The sequence below is a fragment of the Aythya fuligula genome, chromosome 20, assembly GCF_009819795.1.
Source record: "Aythya fuligula isolate bAytFul2 chromosome 20, bAytFul2.pri, whole genome shotgun sequence".
In the NCBI taxonomy this organism is placed as follows: Eukaryota; Metazoa; Chordata; class Aves; order Anseriformes; family Anatidae; genus Aythya; species Aythya fuligula.
The window spans coordinates 3,203,112-3,228,586 of record NC_045578.1 but is presented as its reverse complement, the minus strand read 5'-3'; the positions used below and the strand labels follow the sequence as shown (position 1 = coordinate 3,228,586).

Below are 25,475 nucleotides of genomic sequence, written 5' to 3'. Positions count from 1 at the left end.
AGTTAGTTTGATTAATTCCACTGAGCTAGTCAAACTGTGCTAGTTTGTGCCATGGGCCAGTGTGGCTCACAAATACAACTGCAAGAGATTTATTCTGTGAATGCACGGATCTGTAGGTGTTACTGAATTAACTGCAAGTACTGCATTTTTTTTGTTAATACAAGTAACAAAATACATGTTCCATATGTTCCATGTAGTCTTTTTTTTTCTTTTTCTTAATAGTCTTTTATAAAACCCAGTAAGTAAAGATTAACATTTTTTAATGTAGCCCTTTCTCCCCTCTTGGGTTTGTAATTGGAAAGACATGGTGTGCATCTTTGATAAGCATGTCTCATTGGAAGATTGCCTCATTTTACAAATGAGATTGGATCTGCTTTGAAAACTTTGCAAATCTCTGTTATTTTGCAGTATTTGCTTTATATATGACTTTGAAGATTTTGGGCTCTACAACTGTTTTTTGAATCTCTTACTTTCAGGAAAAAATAATTCATCTAATATTGCCAATACAGCAAGCTCCACAACGAATACAGTGGTAAACACAGCTGCAGGTGTTGAAGATCTCAACATTATTCAAGTAACTATACCAGGTGTGTATACTGTCTCGTTTCATATCACACTCCTTGTGCTTACATTCTTCATGACATTTGTTTCATCCGTTGGAGTTTTTCTACAGTCTAGCTGGTTCACAGTGACACAAGTACAGTCTACAAAGAGCATAATTTAGTATTCTGTTTCTACTGAGATGTTAAATGTTTTCTAGCTTTTATGAATATCTATTCAGTGACATCTTTAGAATATTCTTGGTCCAGCCCCTAGTCAAGAAGAATCCTCATTTTTCCCTTTTTATCTCATGTAATAAATTAAACACTGATTTGTAACTTCCTTGGCAACTTCAAGAGATACAAACTTGAAGTAAATTGAATAACCCTACAGACTGAACTGGTTTGTCTTAAACAACACTGATGACGGCTTTCTCAGGCATACACTGCATTCATTAGAAACAAGTAACATTGCATGCCATGGCCATCTATTGGATCTGACTGCACTTTTAGCTTTCCCTCACCATTATATGCAATGTAAGAAAATAAAACACTATTTTTTTTTTAGTTTAGGTTTACAAAATCATCTCTAAATAATAAATCTAATGTTGGTCATGTAAATACGTAGAAGCTTCTCATGGATTTCTTCACAACCATCCATTTTTGTATATTTCTACAGTTCTGTGGTACCACTAAAACTAAGAACAAGACATGGTCTGTTTTGAAGCACGTGGATATGCCTGCTCTGAGTAAACATGCTCAAAAAATGTGCTTAATTCTAATGCTTTTCTAACAATTTCTTTCAGATGATGAAAGTGAGCGGCTTTCAAAAGTAGAAAAGGCCAGACAGTTGAGAGAGCAAGTAAATGATCTGTTTAGCCGGAAATTTGGTAAATGCTTCTTAGTCCCCCATTTTTACATAGGTGTGAATGGAACAAATGTTGTTCATGGGGATGCTACTGAATCATCACTATATATTATCATTAAAAGTAAGAAATTTGAGAATTGTGTATGAAAGTTGTGCTCTGACCTCAAAAAGAATCTTTTATAAGGGAAGTGGATTGCCTGGTGTTTTGAACAAAAAAATCCCAAGAGCACAGATAACTTTGTTCCCCCCACATCCTGTTTCTTTCTGTGTAAACATGGATGAAATAGTTATTTTGCTTGCAAACCATGATTCTTGTTAGGGATTCGTAGTCCCGAGCTATTAATACTTGACACTAGAGCAATTTTAACTTTTAAAACACAAGTTAGCCTTTTGCTCCATATAGTTTTCTTTATTTTTTCTGTGTATTTGCACTGTACAATAATGACCTGAGCTTCATTATCTGAAATTCCTTTGCTAGTGCTGTGTTGAATTGCCTTTTGTGGGCATTGCAGGAAATTACTGGTTTTTGTCACGTAGTTACTTGCTTAGATAGCCTGTTCTATACCATTTTTAGGAAAAAAAGAAAATCTGAGTTCTTTATATGGTGAGCTGTCAGACTTGGAGTTTAAATAGTCTTGTAGTAATGTTCATGAGTGTAATCCAAAACATCTGTTTCTGACACTGTAATGATTTAATAGTCAAGTGGATTTTCATTTTCAGATCCAATAGAAAGCTTGTGTTTGCATTTAGTTTCCTAATCATCTGTGTTTTCTTTTCCTTCAATGTAATCATAAATGAATAAGCTTGAAAATAAATGTGACCTCTCTTGCTTAGGTGAAGCCATTGGTATGAATTTTCCTGTGAAGGTCCCATATAGGAAAATCACCATCAACCCTGGCTGTGTGGTGGTGGATGGGATGCCTCCTGGCGTGGCATTTAAAGCTCCCAGTTATCTGGAAATCAGCTCGATGAGGAAGATTTTGGAATCATCAGAGTTTATCAAATTTACAGTCATTCGGTACGTGGTTGTCACTGATCAGATTGTACAGACCTTGTGAGGACAGCCCCGTAGCTTTAATAAATTCAGATTGAAAGAGTAGAATTTGCAGTGCATCTTTAAATAGTGGAAGATACGACTCTTTTGGATAACAACACATCAGGTCAAATGAAGCCCAGATGTTCATAGCAGTAGGACAAAGGGAATATTACTACTACTGCATATTAAAGCAAGCTGTCTTCTGAGATGCAATCTATTCCTACGGTATAATGGAGTCCTAAAGTGCTGTGGGCCTTGCTGTCCCATTTATAAGACCAAGCTCTGAGGCAGTTTCCTGGTCTGAAATTTGTTGGCTCTTGGCAGTAAATAGTATGTTTGTGGTAGTATTACTATTTTTGAAGTATTTTGGTTGGACTAAGATTCCTGAGTTAAGGTAAGCTTTTTCATAAATATTTTTTTCCTATAAAATGACTTCATCTACAACATTTTAAAAATACAGCATTATACAATTACAATATAAATGAATTTTAATTTATATGTATATTCATAAAGACACATTTACATGTGTACGCAAGGTATATTTGTATGTGTGAAGCAGAACAGATGAAATGTGGAAATCATACTAAGAAGAGGTTTAGGAACTAAAACCAAAAAGGTATTAATTTTTGTCATTTCTCAAATCATAGTCTGCTTCACAAGAAACAGAAAACTTCAGTTTCTTTAGAGAGAGATTTCTTAAATTTTACTCTGGAGTCCGAATTCTTGACCCTTAACCAAGAAGAGTTCTAAACTGAAAGGGCTCTTGCTAGATACGCTCTGTTTCATTGAGCTCTCATGAAGACATGATTTCCATGTTTATTAGTCATGACTGGGGGAAGGACTTTGATTTTTTTGTGTATGTTGTTTCTCAAAATGCTAGTGAACGAACCACTGTGCTCAGGAGCTGTTCCTTCTGTTTTGTACTACTTTCTGTTAGAAAGTGTGATCTCTGTTACCAAATTGCTGGGTGAGGAAGTCTTGAGAGAGAGACCCCATGCAGTATGTTTTAGAGTCAGCATGTTTTCTGTTCTTCTGTCTTTTTACAGACCATTTCCAGGACTTGTGATTAACAACCGTAAGTAATTATGTGACACAGATAGCAAATGTATTTTTGTAACTTACCAAGACCAGCTTTCTGCATTTTGGCTTTGTGGCAGGAGGCCCCATCATGGTTAAATTCTACATACAGCACTCTTGTCTCTGTCATTAAAATCGAAATTCCTGGCTACAAATGCATGTGCAATTAACATAAGAGCAGCGTGAAGAATTTACAGACCAGTGCAAGATTGGCGTTAACTTTGATACGAAAATGCAAGGTACTGATTCTGTATTTTTCAGCTGCAGAGTCCCAAAGAGATTTAGGACCCTGACTGTGCAACAGACTTAGATGGGAGTGTCTAGATTTTAGGATCGGATCCATCACAGTACCATTTACTACACAAGAACTTCCCAATAGCTGCAGAACCACGTTCCAGTGAAAAACATTCTGCTGAAGTTGTAACAGCTTAGAGAGGCAGAGTGTAATTACCAGAAGTGCAGTTTGACAGTGATGCTTGAATCTTATTTGAAAAATAAGTCTTAGTATTTTCAGTTCTCTATAATAGTTGTCACCTTGTTTTTTAACATCTTATTTAAGAGAAAAAGCAAGTAGAAAAACACTGTCATTACAAGTATCCCTTGTGTCATATTCTTTCTGAGCCAGTGTCAGATTAGAAATTCAGAGACCAGGTAACTCTGTCATTAGTTTGGCCTTACCCAGACTGAGCCTTACCAACCCAGTACTCCCTCATTTGCATCCAGCCACCAGTATATTCCAGCTAGCGTGCTGAGGTCTGTGAGTGGCAAGGACAAAGTGTTCTCAGGAATATGTTATAGTTAGTAACTCACTTCGGGCTGTCCACCAGTCCTAGGTACACCTTAGGTAGGTGAGAGATCCTTTTTTATGAGGGAACCTTCCAGGCTGATAAATGTGTAATAACGCTTCCAGAGAATTGACTTAGAAATGAAAGAATCCATTTAACTGTTCTCTGCAAAACTTCTGGCATGTGATGGGATTGACACTAGCTAATCAGCTGAGTAAGAACAACATGGATACCTGATCATACTCCATCACTGGAGCAGGAAGCTGGTTATTGGACATGTGATTTTTATGCAGTATCTACGTCCATTAATTATGATAAAAATGAACTGATATTGATAGGTATGAGGTGAATTATTGGAAGCCTCTGAGCCTACTGCAGCTGTGATGCATTATTCTTGTTCTGAAGAACATGTGAGAACTTACGAGGAAACCTTTTGGTGCTTGCAGATAGGGAATACTTTTTCTGTAACATAAAATACTGAAGCACAACTCAGTTACAGTGACTATTTAGTAAGCCGTTAATACAACAAGTTTGGGGATTTGCAGATACAAGAGGTAGGATCGCCCTTGTGTTACATGTGGGACCATTTTTGTTGTAAAGTTAAACAGTGATCATGTCTAATCTTAGAGCTGATGGAAGAAGCTGAAGCAGAAGCCCCCCCGGCAGCAGCACCCGTACTACCAGGTGATGCAGAGTGTGCCACGTGTCCTTGCAGAAGGGGTAGGGCCTGCAGTTCGAGATCTTACTGGCAGATGATATTAGTAGTCATGTCCTGGGTACACATTGCTTATGATGAGCCATTTCATTTTGACAGATGGTCTGCAACGGTGACATTTATAGCTATTAAATATTAATAAATCGATAGAACCATTGCTTCCTTCAGGTCTTGTCATTGGCATGTTCCTTGATTTGATTTTTGCACATAATGAGTGAGCTGAAAAGAAGCATCATTAGGGGCAATATATAAAGCCAGCTCAGTATCTATTTATTGATTTCTGCTTAACTCAAAGTGCGTGGCTACACCAGGTTGTGTTCAGCCAAGTTAAGTTTGTGTAGCATACAAGAGCCTAGAACAGAAGTCCTGGTGGAATTTCTGTCCCCGACACCCAGCACTGACCCCCTGCTAGCCTGTGCCTAGACTGCACGCACATCAGCTCCTCCAGTCTGAAAGGAGAACTTAGCGTTACGCTCTGAGTTGCTGAAGTAAATGTGATTGCACAGCTTCCTTTTGACATTGTGTGGCTTCTAACTGTTCACAGACCTAAAAATGCGCGTATCAAGTTATCTGTAGTGCAGGCAAGATTTTTGTAATGGACTGGACAGGCTGTTGCTCAAAGAAACTGCCAAACTGAGAGAAAACATTCAATTAACATTTCAAGAGTAAGGGGCACTTCTGTGGTAGACAGAAAAGAACCTGCTGCCCCCTCTGCTTACATTTGGAAGTGGTGGGAGTGAGAAAAAACAAGAAAAGGGAGAAAAAAATAAACTTCTGTCCAGTGAAGTTGCTGTAGTGTATCTGTCCTCAACTCACCCGCACCATTAAAAGGGTTATACAACTTTCCCTGCACTTATCCACCTGTAATCCATCAACACAGACTATAGAAAAAGCATTCTGGAAGTAAGATGTACTTTGTGCCCTCTAGTCTGCAGCTTCCCCCATCTCTGTCAAAATAAGTGTACTCACCCCTAAGAACAGTATTAACCAGAAGTAGTGACATCTATTTGAAATCCAGATTTATATTTAAGTGGTTTGAAATAAGTTGGTCCAAACCTGGTATATTCTGTGCAAGTGCACGTTATGTTCAGCTAGGACTCAACGATGTCTGCTAGAGTAAACCATCCTCTAAAGAGAAAGTGTTAATTAGTATAATGTTATAAATGTTTGGGTATTTCTTATATTCCATTATAGAGCCTATAGGAAGTTGCAGACTGTTATCTGAGACAAAGATAATTTAGTTTGATCAGAAGAGGAAAAAATTAGGTGTTTTTTTTTTTTTCAGAGTAAACTTAATTTCCTAACTTTTGCTAAGGTACTTTTCTGTTTCATATTGTTGAAATTGGATGTGTATTCACTAGACTATATTTTTTTCATTTAAGAGCCAGCTGAACCGAGCCAAATAGAAGTATCTGTAGGAGGTGAGTGTCTGTCTTCAGTTACTATCAACAAATATTTTTAAGTCATTTTGAAAGAAGCTGCATCTTCTCCCTTTTTTTTTTTTTTTTAAAGAAGGCAAGTCAATCAAAACAACAAAAAAGGCATTTATTGGTTCCTAGGAAGTTTTTTTCATCTGTATTAATATCTTACTGCATCATTTGAAAGATAGTCTGCAGCAAAAGCTATTATTCAAAGAATTTTACAAAAGAGTTTTATGAATTGTTGTTCTGGGCTGGTGAGTCACAACTATATATAGGCTTTGAATGATTGCTCATATCCTGAGCGATGCATCTAGTTATTCTACACAGTCCTTTTCACAATTTATGCAAGTGAATGATTGCCATCATCAGGAAATTTGAACAGCAGGCTGGGCTGAATATACTCGTACGGGTTTCCTGGGGGAAGAGGATTTTTGTGCTTCCTCTCAAACTTCAGCTGAGAGAAGTTTCAAACTGACCTGTTGTCCAGGAACAGACCTGAGCTGTATTTTTTGGACATTGACCTATGTGAGACCAAGGAGACTGTAGGACTTCTAGCCCCCTTATGCTTTTGTGTATGGTCTTGGAGCATTAAGAGTACAGAACTGACCTGACAATTTGGATGCTGTTTTCTGTTGTGAATGGTCCCTCAAACGCTGCCCCTGCTAGCCCCAGCTTTCAGCAGGCCCACAGGCGGCTGCCCTGTGAGGGTCAGAAGTGATGGGAAGGTGCTGGGACAGCTGCAGGACGGCTCCCTGTGTGCCAGGCAGTGCTGAGCGGGGCTCTCCGACACAGGAGCAGCACGACGGCAGCAGAGCAGAGCCTGCAGCATTGGGAGGGAGGTGGCTGGGCATCAGCACTTGTCTTACAGTGGCCTGCCAGGGCCTAAAGGGGGCTGCAGGAAAGCTGGGAGGGACTCTCTGTCAGGGGGTGTAGGGATAGGACAAGGAGGAATGGCTTTAAACTAAAAGAGGCAGGTTTAGATTAGATACCAGTAGGAAATTCTTTACTCAGAGGATGGTGAGGCCCTGGAACAGGGTGCCCAGAGAAGCTGTGGCTGTCCCATCCCTGGAGGTGCTCAAGGCCAGGCTTGATGGGGCTTTGGTCAGCCTGGTGTGGTGGGACGTGTCCTGCCCATGGCAGGGGTTGGCATTAGATGGTCTTGAAGGGCCCTTCCAAGCCAAACCATTCTGTGATTCTACCGTGCTCAGCCAAAACTTGCATTACGAGCTCAGTTACAGGCACACCCTGAGTGCTGTGAGTAGGAGTCTAGATGAATCCTTTTGTAACCAGCAAGAGGAAAAAAATCTGTGAAAAAGGAGAGAAGCGTGAGAGCTGTAGAGGAGCTGAGCTGCAGACTTTAAGCACGCAGTTACTGAAAGCTGAAATATCAAATGTCTTTATGATGCCAAAACTATGTGGGAGCGCTGAAATTGTTCAATAGAGTGGGACACTTGTTGCTGAGAGTTCCTCACGGGGGCAATCCAGCTATGGGCCCTTCAGGAGATTGTTTAAAAGAAATAGACAAACGTGGTTTGGAATTTGCCATCCAAAACTGCATTCAGAGCCAGTTACTGGAGAAATAATCTTGAGACGAGGCTGAAGAACACACAATTGCTTCAGAACCAGGCGGGGAGGTGATCAAGTGGTGAAACACTTCAGCTTTGCTGTGATGAATTACCCTAGCCCCAAACCTTGCAAACAGCGTCAGTGAAAAACGAATTTCCTTCCAACATCATCGTCTCTGCTTATGAAAAGAACAAAATCAGGCTCCAGGTCATATAGGCAGTGCTATAAAGACACGCAATTTCTTTGATTTACCTTCAAGCATCCCTGTAAACAAGAAAAGCAAAGATTTTGTAATGAAGTCTCCTGGAATTGAAAAAAATTCTATATGAAAAGATGATGAATGCTTTACCCAACAAGATCAAATTTCTTTTTTTTTTTTTTTTAAGCATCTAATAATGCCTTCCTGTGTAATACATTGAAGAAGAAAAATTAGATGAGGTCCAAATTTCTTTTGGATAAGACTGAAATAGAATGATGTCTGTATGTAGTTGGGAAGAGCAGCAGTTTTATAGATGGGAACAAAAAATGGTCAGTGCTGGGACAAGTCTGTGCGATGAATGTTGGGTCACTGTCACAGAAGGCATGACTTGAGCTCAGGTATGGTCAGGTGTTGTTAGCATTTAGACAGCATTTGAACAGATGTGAAGCAGCAGTCGTGCCCTGACACTTCGGGTAAAGGAAGCCATCCACAAGGCTGCAGACGGGCTGTGGGCAATGGGAACGCTTCACCCAGCGTCTGCAAGGTGGCTGAGGAAGGAATGGTGCTGGGGATTGACAGAGGGAGAAGGACTGAAGAGTAGGGTTCAGACCAAAACAGTGATATTTCTGATGTGTTTCCATGAATTGTGTGGTTTCTTTGTGGATTAAGTTATAGAATCCTAGAATCATTAAGGTTGGAAAAGACCTCCGAGATCCTCTGGTCCAACCTTCCCCCTCCCACCAATGTCCCCCACTAAAGAAAAAAAAAGTTCCTTTCCTACCAAGGTTTTGAGCTACATAAAAAGCATTTTGAAGTTTCATACACTTCCAATAGCAATTTCTGTGCTTTAAAAAGTAGATCTCTAAGATCTCAGGGTGCTTTACATTCGAGTGGATATGGTAATTTCCACCAAATCAGATTATTGTGAATACGTTGTTATTTGCTGTTAATAGTTTAAAAGGATAAATGAATGCTTTTCATATTTTCGTAATTTTTTTTACTTACTAACTACAATAATTATGACAAAATTGGTTGAGAAGGTTTTTTTTTTCATTCATTACTGCTTTTCCAACAGATGTTATGGAAACAGAAGAAAGTTCTCAAATAAAGCAAGAACCAGACCCAACGTGGTAGACCTCAATACTACGGTAAAGTAATTTAGCGTTTCTTGAAGTCAGTGTTTGTCAAGGAATAAACACTTGTCAAGGAATAATACTTCAGTAATTTGGAGTGAGGAGAAGCAGGCTAAGAGAGAGGGCTGAATGCCAGAAGGTGCCAGTCCTTTACTTGCCTTCTGAAGTATTTTGTCTCAGTTTTCATCTATAAAATGTAGGACGTTTTCAGTATCTCATCAGAATACAATGAATGCATATGGCATTCAAATTTGCATGGCAGTCATTCCTAGGAAAATGTGGGCTGTAATAGCCTATAAATAAAATTGGGTGATGGTAATTACATACCTCAGAGGCAGAGTAAATGAAAGCTTAGGGAATTAGTGTTTACGAAGAGCTCTGACATGGTTGTGTGAAAGAGCATTATTATTCTTGGTAAAGCCCACGTATTTCCAAATTGTAATCGGGCAGGAAGGCTCTCCACTGTGATTGCAATAGTGTCTAAGCTCAAGACACTTGCTAAATCGTTAGTCATGATGACAAACCAACTAACTTGAGAAGGTTTGCTTCTTTGCTGTAAACTTTATGAAAAGCTTAGCTTAACTCCAAGTGCAGAAATGTCTGAAACTTTTTTTTTTTTTTTTAACTTCACTTACTCCTAAAATGACATTTTGGTGGAGGTGGAGAGCAGTGCTAGCAATGTTGTTATGTCACCAAATGTAAAGGGGGCTGACCCCCACACGTGTGAGTTTATATGCTTCATTCAAAGAAAAAGGCATTTTTAAGCCATCGCAGATCTTTACTACTTTTTCCAATTTCAATTTTTTGGTACCAAATGCGATCCTCATTTTGTAATTTTTGATACTTCAGTAATTGGTTTGGATAGACATAAAACAGGATGTATTTGTGTGGTATGCTCAAGCTGCAATCTGTCTAGTTTTAGTAAGAAAAAGACATTTTATTCATCACAGAGAAGAAAATTCTGCGTACTATTCCAGCTCTAAGGGCACAGACAGGCAATCAGCAAAGCCAAGCCCTGGCTGTTCACTGTTAATTTCTGCTGGCCTGAGCAGATGAGGCTGGTAATGCATTTGCCAGCTCTCATGAAACAGTGGCTGGGGGAGCCTGTGGAAGTCACTCCTGTCACCATCTGGCTTTTTGGAGACAAGGACAGCCAAGGCCGTGGCCCTCTGTCAGGGCAGCACAAACACAGGGTGATGAAGGCAGTGATGCTCCCTGTTGGATGCTGGGTGTCTGCTCTCGGTCCTTCTAGCATTTCTAGTGCTCAGGGCAAGGGATGTCCCCACTGATGGGTTTCAGCATGGAGAAAGCAGCTTTGTTCTCTCTGGTGCTCTAGCTGTGGTGAATGTTAAGATTTGACTGGACAAAACCAGGGCCAACCTTAACTATCGCTAGCTGGAGTCCTTAGGGAGGGAGACTGGGCTGGGTGGCTTCCAGGGTCGCTTGCAACCAGCATTTCTGTGTTTCTGTAGGGTCTGACCATCCCTGTGTGGCAGTGGCATTGGACAGCCTGGCTCCAGAGCTAGGAGATCCTTGTCTCCTTTGTAAAGGAGATCAAAGCTAGCTGCAGGACTGATCTTGGCTGCCAGATGTTTGACCACGGACTCGTGCTCTTCTTTCCTTTAGTAGTTTCCATAGCCTTTTGGCCTGGGCACTTAATACTTCGTGCTGCAGGACGTGCAGGACAGGCTTCATTCCTAAACATTCCTAATCAAGGGCAGTGCTTTTGGCTGGAGCGGACAGGCCTTTTATTGAAGGGGAGATAGCACGGCTTGTAAAGTTTGAGGCAAGAATCCAAAGGTGTCTCGAGAGCACACGAGTGAGGAATGAGAACCTAACCCTGACCTGCTCAATAAACAAAAAAAAACACATTTTCATACAAACAAGTAGAAAATGTAGCCTTTATCGCTGAGGATGACAAGGAGGCCAAAAGAAAAATCATTCACAAATGGGTTAGGGAAGTTCCTGATTAGTTTGTGTCTATTAAGCATAAAAGATACGGTCTTTGGCTCAGAAGGTCCCTAACCTTCTGGAAACTTGGAGGAAGGAGCTGGGCTGTATCATCGAGATCCTCATCCTTGGGAGCACTGAGTCTTTGGAAGGCGGCTGGGTGGTATGGCTGCTTCCAGGGGTTAGCAAAGAGCAAGCACGTGCAGAGCTGCTGGCTGCAGGGGGGTGACGGAGTGAAGGGACAACTCCAGAAAAGAAGTGGTAGGAACTGGCAGAGATTGACATATCAACGTACCCACTGTCTGTGCCCTGAGAACTTGAAGTACGGCAGTAGTCTTTCTAACAAATGGCTGAATTCTGATTTGGAAATGTTTGTCATAAAGCTGAGCTCATCATTAGAAAATATATCTTTTTTTTTTTTTTTTTTTTTTTTTTGATTTTTAGTGAGAAGCTCTTCACCTAATAGAGATAAAAAAAGACATCTCATTTGTCCATTAAAGGTCATGGAATTTTTGTCTGAGCAGTGGCTCCACAGCTTGCTGCTGCACTGCTCTGGATTTTTGGACACTGTAGACCATCTACTAGCTAGAGAACGTGTACTAAAGAAAATATTCCATCTAAACTTTTGCAGAGAGTATTCAAGCATACTTCTAATCTCTCATTTATGGAAATCAATGTTCACCTTCTGCATGCTTTCTAATTGTAAGCCTAAAGAACTCAAAAAAAAAGACACAAACAATCTACTAGTATTTGTAATAAGATAAATAAGATAGAGAGCTGCAATGAAACTAACTCACTTTTATGGTTTGTTTTTTTGTCTAGTCAGAAGCACCCAGTTCTGCGAAGAGCTTGTCAGGCCTGTCCTGATCCGTGTAATATAACTGTATAAGAGAAGTACCTTCTATACAAACCCTTTTTGTACTTTTAGATAGAAATGTCTACTTTTTCAGCAGTTCTGTGAATTGACTTAATGCAAAGAATGACTGTAGATTTGGAATGGCTGGTTTTACTTTGGAATATATCATGAGGACTAAATTTGATGCAGCAATGCTGGGGAGATGACAACGATTAAAATCAACAGGGACTTAACAGAGGCTGTCTGCGTTTCCCAAAAAACCTGAACTTCACTGTACCTGAATGCATCTCAGCTTTTGTAATGAAGAAAAACATCCTGCGAGTAGTTCAGTTTGTTAGTTTTACTTTGAGAAAACAAATCACTAATTTTTGGTTATCACTCCTTTAACGGCTGCTTGGACAATAGTATCTGTATATTTGAACTAATTTTTCCTCTATCTACCACAATTCATATGGTTTTCATAAATAAAAGATGAACTGGCTCACTTGACCATTAGTATGCATTAATGAGGTGGACAGTCTTTCAGTGTGTGGATTAGGAACCAATTGAACCCTTCCGTAGTTTGTTCTGTTAGCTCGAAGTTGTAAGTGCATGTTTTATCAGAATATCTTGGTTTGTGTATGAAGGCTCTGGTCTTGCAGTCCCAATGTAGACAAAACTCGCATGGACCTGTGGGAGGGCTTTTCTCCCGAAGGCTGGGGGGTAAAGCCCTGCTGTCCTTCTACAGCTAGTTATGGAAACTTACACTACAAGCTGCTCTAAGTCCTCCCATGTCAAAAGTTAAGTCCCCTACAGTCCTGGTCACGCCACACATGTTGTAAGAGACTCATGTATGCATTTTTTTTTGAAGTTTCACAAACCATAAAGTTGTGAAGTTCTGGTTATATGATACTCTCTATAGAGAAGATAGAGATTATTGTAAAGGTTTCTCTTTCATTGGCATGAGTTTGGGATTGACTGCATTATGCACAAATGCTAAACCTTATTCCCTCATTAAGAAATAAAGACATTTTTGATGGTTTTTATGACTGTCCATGCAGTAAACGTTTATATGTGACGTTTTAGCAGTAATGTTGGCAGGTAGAATACACTACAGTGTAGTTACTAATTCCAGTGAGGAAAGTAAGTTCCTGTCATGCCCTTCAGACAGAAAACCAGCTCTGGGTGGGTGAGGTTGTTGCATCTGAAAGAAAAACTTTGAAGACATGAATGCAGTTGGACATGCTGTCTGTTCCTGGCAATACCCAGCAGGAGCAAGCTGGAACTCGGCAGATCAGTTCAGAGCAGCTCCTGCTCTGCCATTCTAGAGGCAAGGCAGAGCTGCAGCCCACATGCAGGTGCGTTCCCGATTGCTTGGCGTAGGTCTCAGTGCTCCCATGAAATATTGGATGTTGTGCTGTTGGTGGCAGTGGGAGCAGGGTTGGCTCCACGCTGAACCATCACCAGACACATGCAGTTAACGTATCTCCAGAAATAGGTTGTTACGGAGTGACAGACAGTTTCACGATTGCTGCTAGAAATTTTGAGTGGGGAAATGAGTTCATGCAGCCTTCCTCGGGCTCTCAACTTCCCCTTTTGAAAAAGCAGAAGGCTGGTCCGTCCCTTCTTCTCTCTCAGCCCCTTCGGGAGGCACTCTGCACAGCTGCCTGCCCAGCAAAGCCAAACATTGCTACTGGAGCCGCCAGTGCTGCCACAAGTGGAGGGAGAGGCATCAGAGCAAACGAACTGAGAATGACGGAGTTCAGACTGCTGCCTTGCATGGATGTCCTGCAGATGTATCATGTACTGTGCATACAAGAGCTTAAAAAATGAAACGAAAACTGATGACAGCAGTTTATCTGGAAGTCCTGGAGTAATTCTGTGATGCTGGGAGCTCGGGTAGTGGTGTGCCTCGTGTCCGTCCTGCTGAGGGGTTCGATTAGTGCCAATGTGCCCATTGGCATCAACACTGAAGTCTCTTTTTGGTCTCAGACATTTTGAGTTATAACCAGTAGAGAGAAATTAGACTGACAAAATAATTGCACCGATATTTATACCTTCTAAATATCAATTTTATATTAAAAATGATATATATCTATAGTCCTAACAGGTAGCAGACTTTTAATATGTTGACCTTGTATGAAAATCGCACTCGTTTCCAAACTAGTAATACATGAGGTGTGTCACTCTTTGGGCATTGGCTGATAATGCCCTAAAAAGCCTTGGCTGTACTAATTAACAAGCAAATAAATAAAATTGCAACAACTTAACCAGAGCTCTGGGTATTTTTTCCTCCAGTAGAGAACCTTTGTGGCGATGAAGTAGCAGACAAGCTTCTCTCCTCTGCACACTGCTGAACCTAAAAAGCCCAGCCTGCTTCTTGGACCCGTTCCTTTCTCTCAGACTTGGACTTTGGGTTCCAAGGGCTCGAGGCATTGATCTTGGAGCGTGGTGTCCCGCAGGTAGGGCACCGCAGTTTCCTCAAGCAGTAACCACTAGGTGTCAGGTGAGGTCCAGCACGGTCCTTGTGCAGCTGTTGGCCGGTGCTTTTCCTTTGCGATGTGAAGTTTTCCATGTACAGTTTCGTTTCTTTATGTCTTATCAAGTGAATAGGGGAGGGGACAGATTTGCATCTCACTTTGGTGATTTCGCAGCCTCTGCTAGAGCATTTAATGCTGTTCATGCATGCGGCAGTTTGCTGTCAGTGACATGAATGTGACCTCCCCTGACTCTGACTTGAATTAAGCTTAAATTATTTAAATATATATTTTGAACAAAACGAGGGTGGCCTTCCATTCCTCAGATTTTAATTTCTAGGAGGCTTTGCTACTGCTTCTGGGTGGAGCACCACAGAAAAGTGGGACGCTGCTGCTGGCACTCTGGAGGCCAGTGGAAGCTCTCAGTTCCTCTCAAAAATCAGGTCCTGCCCTCAGGCGCTGGCCTTCTTTTCCTGATCTGAAAACCTGGATCACCTCATGAACACTGTAAATCAGCTTATTTCTCAGCTGGGTCATTATTCTTCCAAGAATTTTCCTCTAAAGTTGTGTTTCTTCCTTTCTAGTAACTATAGAGCAGTTAGTGGAAACACTAAACGTGTCATGCTGCCCTATGTGCATGGTGTGAGCTAACTGGCACCAGCAGTAAAATCTACAAACTCCATTTCTCACATCACAAGACAACAAATGAGGAAACAAGAAACATCCGTATTAAGTGTTTCCAGTAATGTGCTGCCTGTAACTCTGTTTTAAATTTAGTACAAGCATCGTTATGAAATGAGCTTTCAAGCAAATATTGCTGATGGTTCTGCATATGAAACAGAATCCAACCAGCCCTGGGTGTGGGGTTTTTATATATAGATCACTTGTTGCATAATTTTGCCTCGTGTACAGGGAAGTCCCCAATATAATGAAATAAAAACTGCTCAGTGCTGTGAAGGGCTGGGCTGAGTGGGCAAGGTGCTCACCTTGCTCAGCTTCTGTGAGGATTCCTCTTTTGTCTGTGCAGGACACAGCCCCAAATCCCGCGTGGGGGCTGTCACCAATCCCTTTGATTGATTACAATCCCTTTGATTGATTGAATCAATTGATCCCTCTACAGCCCCATCTCCTGCTCTCTCCCCAAGCCCCGGTTTGCTGGTCAGCCTCAAGGGCCTTGAGAGCCCTTTGCCGGCAGCTTTTTGGGGAAGCTGCAGGTGGCAGAAAGGCGATGGCGAGGCAAGGGCAGCACCTCTTGCACAACAGCCCGTGGCCACCCTGTCCTGTGACCTGGCTTCCCCAGAGGGTGCCCAGGAGGATGGTGCTGCTGTCCCTGGGCTCGGGGAGCTCCACGCAGCACCTTCAGCTCTGCAGGGCAGCAGGGAAAGGCTCCTGCTCCCATTGCTGAGGTGTTTGTCCTTCCCGTGGCTGCTGCAGCAAGGGCTCTGCAGCGCCTGTGCCTCGCAGGGTGGCCGTGCAGGGGACACTTGGCTGGTGGAGGGGACACTGGGCCATGGGGGCTGGTGGCCCGGCCACCTCCCTGCTTCCCCTCTGCCCGGCGCCACCGAGGGGGCTCGGCTGGAGACTCCCAGCGGGAAGCACCCGGCTCAATACAAACCACAGCGGGTAAACAATTACGGCGCGATTGCAGCGCTGCTTCCGCTTTCCCAGGGGTTTTAACAGCGAGCGAGCGCGGGGCGAGGGCAGAGGGGAGGCAGGAGCACGGCGCAGAGCTGCAGCAGCCATGGGGGACGCCTTCATCCGGCACATCGAGCTGCTGGGCTACGAGAAGAGGTTTTTCCCCAGCCAGCACTACGTGAGTACGAGTACCCGGCAAGTTGTGCAGTGAGGACTGGCAGGGGCAGGAGCCTGGCCAAGGCATTTCTTGAGATAAATTTGATGAGGGTTTAAGAGCATCACTTTTGTGGGAGTGGAGGGGCCACAGCTGGTGGTACAAGCTGGAGGCAGCCAGAGGCTGAGATGTCTTAAACACACAAGGTTTTGGGCACCACCTTTGCAAGTTCTCGGTTGCTTCTCAGGCTTGGAAAGGACTTGTTGTGGCTCTGGCTTCTGATTCCCACCCAACCTCGTGTTTCTGTCCCTGCTGTGTGTCCCCAGCTCCCAGCTCACCTGCTGCCTGCACAGAGCTACTGCTGTGCAGGAGGGAACAGACAGAAAATACGCAATTTGAAACCAAAGCGTCTGTGGGACACCCAAGGGGCTCCGGCCACAGCAGGGTTTTGGGTCCTGGCTGCCCATGGGGCTGCAGCGCCTCTGCTCTAACCCTGCAGGTCTACATGTTCCTGGTGAAGTGGAACGACCTCACCGAAAAGCTCGTCTACCGCCGGTTTACCGAGATTTACGAGTTCCATGTGAGTGGTCCTGGGGTGGGCACCAGCCCCTGTGCTGGTGCGCCAGGGCTGGGCAGGGGGCAAAAGGGGAAAGGAGGAAAGCAAATTCCAGCTGAAACTCCCCCGAAACAAACCTGGCTCAAGAGAGGCTCCTGGGTCCCAGCATTTCGATCTCCTTCATGCCTTGAAAGGGGGAGCCACCGGCCCCATTCCCCCCGGGGAGGTTTCTCCTGGTGTCGATCCATGGGGTGCAGCCAGGAGGGGGTGAGCAGCGGGCAGGGTGCCACGGAGGGGTCCCTGCACCGTCCTCACGGCCCTGCCTGTCCCTGCTCCGCAGAAAACACTGAAGGAGATGTTCCCCATCGAATCTGGCGACATCAACCCAGAGAACCGGATCATCCCGCACCTACCAGGTGAGGGGCAGAGCGCCGGGGGCCGAGGTTGGGACAGAAACTGCAGCTGGTTGGGAAAGTCCCCGCCTGCCTTGCTCTGTGGGTGCCCTTGCACAGGTGCTCGCTGCAATTTCTGTTCCTTCCTTCTGGGTTTGAAACCAAAACCCCAGCAGGGGCTGCCTGAACGGAGGCTGCTTCCCCCAGCAGAAGCTGGCCGCAGACCCCATCCATCCTCCCTGATAGCGGGCACCTCGGGGACATGCAAAAGGGAAAGTGGCTTTGAGCAGCCTCAGCTGAGCAGAGCCCTCCTTCGGTGCCACCACCCCCTGGATGGCTTTTTGTGCCTGTACTGTACGAGAGGAAGGGAAGCAGTCAGTGTGTGCTCAAGGAGAGGGAATAACTCAATCCAAAGAGCTGGCGGTTTGTACCCAGGCAAGGCGCGGTTCAGCAAACATCCCTCTTTTCTGGAATTTCCTGCTTCAAATGGGGCAAGAAGGAGCATGAAAAATAGCCATGGGTTGTGACCCCCCTGGAGGAGTAAACCCACAGCTCACAGCAGGGTGGCTGCTCCCCGTGGGGCCGGACACCCCCGCCGTGCTGGGACCTTTCCATCGTGCTGCTGCTGTGCCAGGCTGCTCAGAGCCTCCCCCGGGGCACGGGGCCGGCCTGGGGCAGCGCTCCGCTCTGTTTGGGGAACCGAAAGCCCTGGGGGTGGATGGAGACAGGGGCTGGGCAGGGGTGGGACAGCGGCAGGGGCTGGGTGAGCCATGCAGACGCACACCCTGATGCAGGGTTCAATGCTGCGACGTGGGTTGGGGCTGCCGGTGGTGTTTTGGGGCTACCAGGGGTGGAGAGCCCTTGGTACAGCTGGGCTTAGTCAGAGCATGGACATGGAGGTTATCCCAGAGCTGAAATGGGGTCTAATGGGGTCTTTTCGAGGCTTTTAAGAGCTTCACAAGGGCTGCAGGGTTGAGCCCGGCCACACAAGCTCTCCTCCAGCTGCCTGTGGCCCCAGGGCCGCGCTCACATCCCCAGCCGCACAGAGCTGAAATGAGGAAGGGGTGGCTGCAGCGCTTTGCAAACCAGCCACAGCCTGCAGCGAGCTTCCCTGCAGCTCCTTCGGCTCCCCACGTGCCCCACGTGTGCCCCGCGTGAGCTGGCCACGAAGGAGGAGGCTGGGGCACATCCACGGAGAGCTTCACACAGCAGCCTGGGGCCAAACCCGCTCGTTTTCGGGGCAGCATTAACGATGCAGAGCAGCCTGCTGGAGAAAGTGACAAAACCAAAGCTCTCACCTGCTTGTCCCGACTCCTTTCCCCTCTCCACCAGCCCCAAGGTGGTTCGACGGCCAGCGATCGACCCAGAGCAGGCAGGGCACGCTGGCCGAGTACTGCTACGCGCTGGTGAACCTGCCCCACAAGATCTCCCGCTGCCTGCTCGTCGTCAACTTCTTCAAGGTGCGGCCCGACGACACGAGCCCCGTCACCGACAGCCAGTGAGTAGAGCTGCAGCGGGGCACACTCTGCGTCGCCAGCCCCAGGTGCTGGTGCTTGGCAGTGCTGGATTGGCGCAGCAACAATTAGCCGCCAGATAATTAGCCCTCAGGACCCACCCTGAGGTTAGGCGGGCAGAAATATGTGTGGGTTTTGCATCCTGCTCCCCCTGGCTCCATGCTGGGGATGGCACTGCCGCCATGTCCAAGGGTGCCAGCGCTGAGCTGCCTTTGCTCTGACCCGTCTAGGATCAAGAAGCCCGAGGTGTTCCTCCTGCCAAAGGATGCCAAGAAAAACGCCAGCGGTAAGAGTCCTCAGAGGGCTGCAGGTGGATTTTGCCTTAGGCTGTCCTGGAGTTTGGCTGAAATGGGGTGTTTCTGGGCCGGGACGGAACGCCTCTCTCCTCCCCCGCAGACATCACGGGCCCCATCATCCTGCAGACGTACCGAGCCATCGCCGACTACGAGAAGAGCTCCAAGTCCGAGATGGCTCTCAAAGCTGGGGACATGGTGGACATCGTGGAGAAGAGCGAGAGCGGTAAGTGTCCGTGCCCCGAGGGCCGGCCCCGGCCTGGCCACCACCTCGGCAGGGCTGGGGTCAGCCTTCGCACCTCATGCCTGAACCCAGCACCCCACAGCATCCCCGGGGCGTTCCTTACAGAGGGGTGGGAGGCTGGCTCGGGGTCTCCTGATGGAGAGCAGAAGCTCAGCACCGAGCCCCGCAGCCCTCCCTGCCCCGCTGGGGCAAGATTCACTTTCACATGGAGCCACATGACGCTGGGTTTTGGCTGGGGAGGGTGTGAGGCAATCCTAGAAAAGCCTGCAAGCTCCTCGCACGCCTCCGCCTGCGAGGTTTCCTGCCCATGAGGAAGCAGGGTGAGCTGGCCGGGCTCCCCGGTCACAGCACAAAAACAAACCGTCCCCACTGCCCTACCTTCTGGACGGGACACGGGGACACCTGCACGGACACCACCCAGGGGACACAGCTGGTGTAGGCTGTCCCTGTGGTCCCTGCTCTTGCCCACTCTGCTTTCGTTGCAGGCTGGTGGTTTTGCCAGTTGAAGAATAAACGGGGCTGGGTGCCAGCTGCCTACCTGGAGCCGATGGACGGTCCCGATGAATCTGAGGAGCAGGAGCCCAACTATGCAGGTAAAACGCTCAGAAAAGCACGGCGTCCCCAGGAGCACGGAGGCGTTGCTGTAGGGGCTGCCAGGAGGGATCAGGCTCATGGTTCAGCGCCTCATGTTTGACATCAGGACCTGCAGCTCAGCGCCCTAAGCTGGTTTTGGCTCATCAGAGATGCACATCGTCACCCAGAGCCCACCCTGAGCTCGGGGGCTGCATGCTGAGCTGCTGGGTTAGCCGATGAGCTCAGTGCAGAGCGGACCCGCACCACCCCGAGCAGGGAGGGATCCTGCAGACTCATGCTGGTTGCACTCAGGGCTTCGTCTTTGTGGCTTTCAAAACACTGCAACGGACTCCATTAGCACAACACTTCCTCATTCCTCATTTAGTCACCCAAGTTATAAACATGCTCCTCAGCACAGAAGGATATCCTTCCACTTGCACTCGTCAGCTTTCTCCTAGAGAGGTGCTGGAGGGGCCTGGATGAGGCACAGGCACCGTCAGGGCTGGGGAAGTCTCGGTCCAGGCTTGGAGACCTGAAGCCCCCTGGGTCTTGCCAAAAATTTGGGGTTGGTGCTCTGGTGCCTCCGGGGCTCAGTGGAAGGGGAGGCCGAGCCCCGTTGCTGGGGGTGACGCACCACCCACCCACCAAACGTCCCCGTTTCACACACACAGGTGAGTGGTACGTGGTCCAGAAAAGCTACACAGCCGTGGAGGAGGACGAGCTGACGCTGACAGAGGGCGACACCATCGAAGTCATCCACAAGCTGCTCGATGGCTGGTGGGTCGTCAGGTGAGAGACACCAAGAAGAAGCCAGGCAAAGGGCCACGGGCAGAGGGAAGGGGCGAAGCAGAGGCCTCCCCATCAGGGCTGTGAAATCTGCAGACCGTTTGGTGCCGCTGCCCAACACTTCCCTTTGCAGGACATTTTCTAGTAGCCTTGCGGCTTCGCGAAGTGCAACCACATTGCAGCTGGGGCTTCCTCTGCTGGGCGCCTCAGAAATATCCAAGAAGGCGTCAGATGGAAAAAAATGTGTCAGTTATTTGGCATTCTGGCACAATCTGATTTGCACAACCTCAGCTTTCATCCCAGCCTTGGCCTGCTCTGTAGTCTTGGACTTTCCCAGGGGGAACCCAGTGGCATTTGTGCTCTGGGGAGTCACAAACTGCCTTCGCAGCAGGGACACGTGGTAGCTACAAACCGCGGGAGGGGAGCCCTGGCTGATGTGTCACATGCAAAAACCAAAACAAAACAGGAGATAATAGAAATGATACAAGCTGATGAGACCCTGAAAACTGTGCAGCTTTGCTCTGTCTGCTGCCTACTTGGTTTTGGGACTCAGGCCCCAGTTTCAGGGAGAGCCCCACGCAAACATGGTGGGGGGACAGTGGAAGCCCCCATCCCTGCAAGCAGCACGAGACACCTAGCGTCAGGCACGAGGAGGTGGTGGCCACCGAGTCACAAGCTCAAGCAATGTTCCTTGTGTCACCCTGCAGGAAGGACGAGAGCACGGGTTATTACCCCTCCATGTACCTGCAGAGATCAGGGGAGCCGAACACCCCCGAGAAGAGCGAGCTGAGGAACCGGAGCGTTCCCCCCCGCAGGTAGGAGAAGAGCTGCGGGAGGGAGGGAGGAGGGTGAAAGCTGTTCTTCGAGGGGGGTGAAATGAAACCAGACAGTGGTTTTGTGGTGTCCCCTGCTCGGCCTGGCAATGAGGAACTGCCCAGCAGAGACGTGAGCAGGGCAGAGAGATCAGGAGGCAGATCCTGGAGGGCTGCAGCAAAAATAGTGCTCCTGACTTCCACGGGCAGCTGGCACTTCTGCTGCAGCACAGCCTCGCACATTTCTCCTTGTCCTTCTGCAAAGTTTCTTTTCTGGGCTAATCTCGTTTAATTTTCAAATTAGATTTTTTTTTTTTTTTTCCTAAGTGCATCCACTGAATCTTTGAGAAGCGAGGAGAGATTTGAGTAATCAGAGCTGCCAAATGGCCTAATCTGATGGGAGGATTTGAGCTAATGGAAGGGATTTTATATTGATTAAAAAGATAAAAAGCAATAATAGCTCATTAATTCTGATGCAATGACAATGGCTAGGAAGGGCAGAGCTTGCCTGGATCCTTTCTTCCCTACAAGAAAACAAGGCAGCCTTCCATAAAATCTCTCAAAATCCAGCTCAGCTGGAGCATGGGCTGAAGGTGAGAGTGTAAAATAGCACAAATCTTATCTGAGTGCAGTGACACTGCCTGATACCTCTGGGGAGGTGAGGCGGTGAGGCCAGTGACTTGCTCCCGTGGTGAAAGCCATCCCCGTGGCACTGCTGATGGCAGCACGCAGCAGCAGCAGAAGATGGAGGCTGGGGTGGTGCTTGCCAGGGAGTGGCCAAAGCATGAATTTGGGCTCAGAGCACCCCCGTTGCAAAGGCTGTGGCCTGCCCGTGTGGGGAAGAGCTTGGCTATGAAATGGGGCACGTGTTGAAACCAGGGAGGGGCTGAAGGCAGTTGGGCACTGCAGAGGGCTGCAGGTGCCTCCAGCAGAGCAGGACGATGCCGTGGGCGGTTGAAGCCACCTCTCACCCTGGTAATAACGACAAGGAGGTGGCTCTGTCCATCTGCCTGGGGACGGTCCTGCACGCTGGGGCTTTCCCACAGCAGTGTGGCTCTGCATCGCCCCAGGGCCTGGCCTTTCACTTCTCTCTGTAATTTCTCTGTTGCTGGCATAGTGCCGCACAAACGGCTGCACAGGCACCTGTCCCAAGCTCTGTCCCCTAAAACCCCACACCAGGGATCTTAGTTCTGCAGCCATATGCATATATCCATCCATGTGTGAGCAAAGCCCTACATTGCTTCCAAGGCTTTCTTGAACTCCAGGGAAAACCTCATGCATGGCTCGCCCTTTCAGCATTATGCCTGACCTCTCTTGCCATCCCCACCTCCACCTCCCAGGCTTGTGCTCAGGCTTCACCCGCTAGCGCCTGCTTCCAAAGCACCTCTCTAGCTGCCTCTGTACATGGCAGCTCACCCGCAAGGGCTGGCATTCACCTGCTGCCTTCTGCCAAGCAAAAAGGCATAGCAGGTACGGGTGTTTAGGCGAGGCAGAGGGGGAAGCGCAGCATCCAGCTGCAGTGGGGCTGGGAGAGGCAGGACTGGGGACATCCTCAGCAAGAAAGTGGTGGAGTGAGAGCTGCTGTTGTGGAAACTTAATGTTTCATTTCTGACTCGCTGCAGATCCACCATCCGCAATGCTAAGAGCATCCACAAGCAGAGTCGGAAGCAGATCAGCCAGGAGACCTACAGGAGGAACAGCAGGAAGTATATCCAGAGCCGGAGGAACGTGAAGGCCAGTTTGCAGAACAAGGCCAACATCATCTGTAAGTCTCAGTGGGGCCTTTGCCCTAGATGGGTCTGAAGTTCTGCAGACATGTCCCGTGACCTCCAGCAGTGGTTGCTGGAGATGTTTTGTGAGCAAACAAACCTGGGCATCTTTGTGCCAGACTGAAAGATCTGTGGGGAGAAAAGGAAACAAGTCTTCTTTTCTCCAAAATCCTCTGTACTTCATGCCCCAAGCCTTGGGCTGTCATTACAAGGTAGCGCGGCCTCCAGCCTCTGCCCCATCACAGGAGGGAGATGATTCAGTAGGACAAGCCACGCGGGTAGTCACTGCCTGTCCACCCTGTCCTGCTAAGGGGAAATTGTGTACAGGGTTTCTTTTCAACAGATTTTCTCACCTCCGGTTATAGGTCTCACAGAGAAGGAGCATGAAGGAAAGTGGTGGCATGTCTGCCCTCAGTAGGTCCTAGTGGGAGGTCAGCCCACTGTTAGGACCTGTGCTTTCCTCTGTGCACTCCTATCATTGCCCATATTGCTGTTACTGATACTGTGCATGTTAACTGCAGGACGATTTGTGGTCCTTCCATAGGAAGGCTTTGAATTTATCCACAGAGGTGTGGGGTGGTGCAGAGCTCTGACCCATCTCTACATCTGCTTTACCCATAGCTGAGAAAAATGAGCAAGAGGAGAACAAGTCCAAGGCTCAACCTGCTGTTCCTCCCCGGCCCAGCAAAGACCTCATCATGAACCGCTGTACAGAGAGCACCAGGAGAAAGATCATGTGAGGCCCTCAGTCCCCAAAACCAAGTGAGCAGATGCTTTATCTCCACCGACTCCTATGCAATGGGGACGCAGAGACAGACTGGGGGATCTGCGTGGCTCCCACAGCAGCTGAGTGCCTGGAGAGATGCAGCTCGGAGCCCCATGTTAATTCCATGGCACAGCAAGTCCAAGATGTCCCAGTGAATCCCTGAGGAGAGGTGTGAACGCCTTCCATCAGCATCTTTGAGGGCTGAGCATTCCAATGGCCTGCTGAAGATTCCTCATCACTAGGTCCCCTTTTGTACCATATTTGTATTCTGAATGGCTTCATAGTTTTCATCAATAACCGGCATTGTGTACAGTGCTTTTTGGGGCCTTCAATTATTGTGGGAAAACCTTAACATGTAAACTATGTGTACAAAGACCAGTGTAGCACAAAGAGGCACTTTATGTATGTATTTCAAGGCTTTCATGCTGTCTGCATGGCTGATTAATAAACTCATCAGCATTTCTGCACCATCTCCCATGGGTTGCATGGCGGCGTTTCTCCCCATGCCTCCAACCCGCTCTGGCCAGAGGGATAGGGCCTCATATCGTACAAAATGTCGATGTGGCGGAAATTTGTTGGGGAGGTTAAACAACAGCAGCTCTCTGATGAAAGCTTCGTTTGCTCCCTCTAGCGGGAAACCAGGGCTGGGGGTGCGGGTATGATATTTGCTGGGGCGAGCCAAGCCTTGAAGGAAGCTATGAGGTGGGGTGGCCATGAGGCAGCAAGGCCATGGGGTGGAGATGCCATGAGGCGAGGAGGCCATGAGGCAGGGAGGCTGTGAGGCGAGGAGGCCATGAGATGAAGAGGCCCCAAATGGTGGTGGGGTGTGAGGGGAACAGGGTGACCCATGGTACTCTCAGCGGAGCTGGGCTGCCGGGCTCCCCACAGCCACTGGTGCTGCTCAGCAGCGCCCAGCCCAGCCTTCTGTCCGCCTCACAGCCCTAGGGCCGCCATGCTGGGGGGCCGGCAGCCATCATAGGGTGGCCTGACAGTGCAGGGAGCAGTGCTGGGAGAGCACCACATGGAGCACAACACTAGGACTATGTGTGGGTGACACTACACCCAGCCGTACCAGCTATGTTGAGCTTGGGTTTGCATGTCATTTGGGATCCCCATTTTTGCTGGGGGCCCATCCTGTGTGAAGGGTCTTGCTCTCTACAACTGCCTGAAAGGAAGGGGTGGGGAGCTGGGGTTTGGCTGCTTCTCGCAGATAACCAGTGATAGGACATGAAGGAATGGCCTCAAGTTGTGCCAGGGGAGGCTTAGGTTGGAAATGAGGAGACATTTCTGCTCAGAAAGAGCAGTCAGGCACTGGGATGGATTGCCGGGGAAGGTGGTGGAGTCACCATCCCTGGTGGTGTTCAAGGGACGGCTGGACAT

At 47.4% G+C, this 25,475-nt stretch overlaps 2 protein-coding genes across 3 annotated transcripts in view; both read left to right on the top strand.

The window, feature by feature from the left end:
- GTF2I (general transcription factor IIi) overlaps positions 1 to 14,399 on the top strand; it is a 72,368-nt gene extending 57,969 nt beyond the window's left edge. Inside the window, exons 27-33 of one of the 2 annotated variants that reach the window (XM_032200717.1) lie at positions 477 to 587; positions 1,346 to 1,429; positions 2,242 to 2,425; positions 3,490 to 3,518; positions 6,403 to 6,441; positions 9,282 to 9,354; positions 12,112 to 14,399. In XM_032200717.1, coding sequence (XP_032056608.1) covers positions 477 to 587; positions 1,346 to 1,429; positions 2,242 to 2,425; positions 3,490 to 3,518; positions 6,403 to 6,441; positions 9,282 to 9,340 — 506 coding nt within the window. In that variant the 3' untranslated portion in view covers positions 9,341 to 9,354; positions 12,112 to 14,399. The remainder of the gene's footprint in view (positions 1 to 476; positions 588 to 1,345; positions 1,430 to 2,241; positions 2,426 to 3,489; positions 3,519 to 6,402; positions 6,442 to 9,281; positions 9,355 to 12,111) is intronic. The other variant, XM_032200716.1, reaches the window with a different exon arrangement.
- Positions 14,400 to 16,342: 1,943 nt separating this feature from the next.
- NCF1 (neutrophil cytosolic factor 1) lies at positions 16,343 to 24,507 on the top strand. The gene is made up of 11 exons (XM_032200977.1): positions 16,343 to 16,414; positions 16,890 to 16,970; positions 17,287 to 17,362; positions 18,671 to 18,836; positions 19,083 to 19,138; positions 19,249 to 19,371; positions 19,875 to 19,982; positions 20,634 to 20,751; positions 21,456 to 21,563; positions 23,183 to 23,325; positions 23,951 to 24,507. Exons 1-11 carry the CDS (start codon positions 16,343 to 16,345, stop codon positions 24,067 to 24,069), a joined length of 1,170 nt encoding a protein of 389 aa, XP_032056868.1. The 3' UTR covers positions 24,070 to 24,507.
- Positions 24,508 to 25,475: the final 968 nt, after the last annotated feature.